Here is a 1,654-nt window from a genome sequence, read left to right on the forward strand (position 1 = left end):
AATCTCCTCCTCATCATTTCAACCAGCTGGCTCTAGAAAACTGAGTGTACCTCTTATCTGAAGTAGGAGAGAGGTGCGCACATTTTTCTTTTATAAGATAAAACCAGAACCGACGCTCCTCGGCCCCGGACGTTGACTGTTGACTCTTATCTTGGTAAAAGTTATCTCTGTAGGAATCAGTGGGTCAGTTTCCTCACTGGTTCTGGTACTGGTCTCTCTCTCTCTCTCTCTCTCCTGTCTCTCTCTCTCTCTCTCTCTCTCTCTCTCTCTCTCTTCACCGGTTGCCAGATAAGATTCCTCCGCTGGGCGTTTTTTCATTACTGGCTCTAAACTGTGGAATAGCCTCGGTCACGCCTCTTTACTTTGCTCCTAACACACTGCAGGTCTCCTGGTTCTCTCTGTGCAAAGCATCTTGGGATTCCTCATGTCGCTGCAACAGCTGGTGACGTAAACGTTAAAAACTCCAGGCCCCAGTTTTCTGTTTGTGCCTCTGTGACTTTGGTTCAGTGTCTCTTTCACTCATTCTGACTTTTTGGTTGTAAAATTTAAAAGGTGATGACTGTAATCAAAAGGGGTTGAAGAACAGTAACCTTTTTATTTTGGGGGCTTTATTTTTAAGCTTGTGCATAAAAAATGATGAAGATTTTTTTATATTTGTTTTTATTTATTTGTTCTCTCAGCAAGGCTTGTATCCAAAATTATTTATCCTTCCACTTTTACTGATTTACTAATCTCCCTAATGTTGATGTTTAGGCTCCGGTATCAGATCCTGGAGAGGATTGATATGATTTATAAACACTCCATGTTCCTCCTGTGCAGCCGAGCGCCGCAGACGGCCGCGGTCTAAATGCAGAGCCTCTTAAGGAGATGTAGTGTGTTTATAAACTGATGCTGTAATCCCAAACTCCCTCTGTGGAGCAATAGGCTTAATACACAGCTCAGTCTTACAGGATCTGAGGGGTTGAACCATCTGCTGCCTTTTATTACGGGATGTTACACGCTGGGCGGAAAGGAAAAGCATTGATTTTACCTCCTCTGTGCAGTGCAGCTCCCTCACCTTCACCGCTCTAAAAGAATTTAAAAAAGGAAAAGGAAAAGGCAGTCTCCCTTTTTCCAGCTCTGTGATGGAGGGGGCTTCGAATGAGAGACAGGAGTGCTGTGTAAGAGGAGCAAGGGTTTAATTGGACGTAGCTATAGGAAATAAAGGAGGGTGGGAGGATGTGTGTCAGGGGACCGAGGGCTGATGGATGAGGCTGAGTGGACAAACCTCTCAACCGTACATTTAATAAAATAAAAGTCCTGCCGCACTTTGACAGTTTAAGTTTGTTTTACTCACTGAAATATAATGAAATATAATGTGATAGATGGTGAAAATGTCGGCAGTAACTGATTCTTTCTGCCGCCCCTTTAGAAAAAGAGCCGGGAGGAGAGCTGCGGTGAGGGCAGCGGCGTGGAGATCCTGGAGAACAAGCCTTACGAGGACGGTCCCGGGGGCTCGGGCCAGTACACGCACAAGGTCTATCACATCGGGAAACACATCCCGTCCTGGTTCTGTGCCATCCTGCCCCAAGCGGCGCTGCGAGTGGAGGAGGAGTCCTGGAACGCCTACCCCTACACCCGGACCCGGTGAGACCCCCCCCCCCCCCCCCCCCCC

General features: G+C 47.1%; 1 protein-coding gene across 1 annotated transcript in view; it reads left to right on the forward strand.

Annotated features, from left to right (window-relative positions):
* The window catches only part of pitpnm2 (phosphatidylinositol transfer protein, membrane-associated 2), a 45,239-nt gene that overhangs the window by 24,223 nt on the left and 19,362 nt on the right, over positions 1-1,654 (forward strand). Inside the window, exon 4 of the mRNA XM_087172158.1 lies at positions 1,412-1,626. Within this exon, the coding sequence (XP_087028284.1) occupies positions 1,412-1,626 (215 nt within the window). The remainder of the gene's footprint in view (positions 1-1,411; positions 1,627-1,654) is intronic.

Source organism: Seriola lalandi, unplaced genomic scaffold (assembly GCF_002814215.2).
Source record: "Seriola lalandi dorsalis isolate HSWRI2012SDOR001 ecotype SW California unplaced genomic scaffold, Sedor1 jcf7180002052111, whole genome shotgun sequence".
In the NCBI taxonomy this organism is placed as follows: domain Eukaryota; kingdom Metazoa; phylum Chordata; class Actinopteri; order Carangiformes; family Carangidae; genus Seriola; species Seriola lalandi.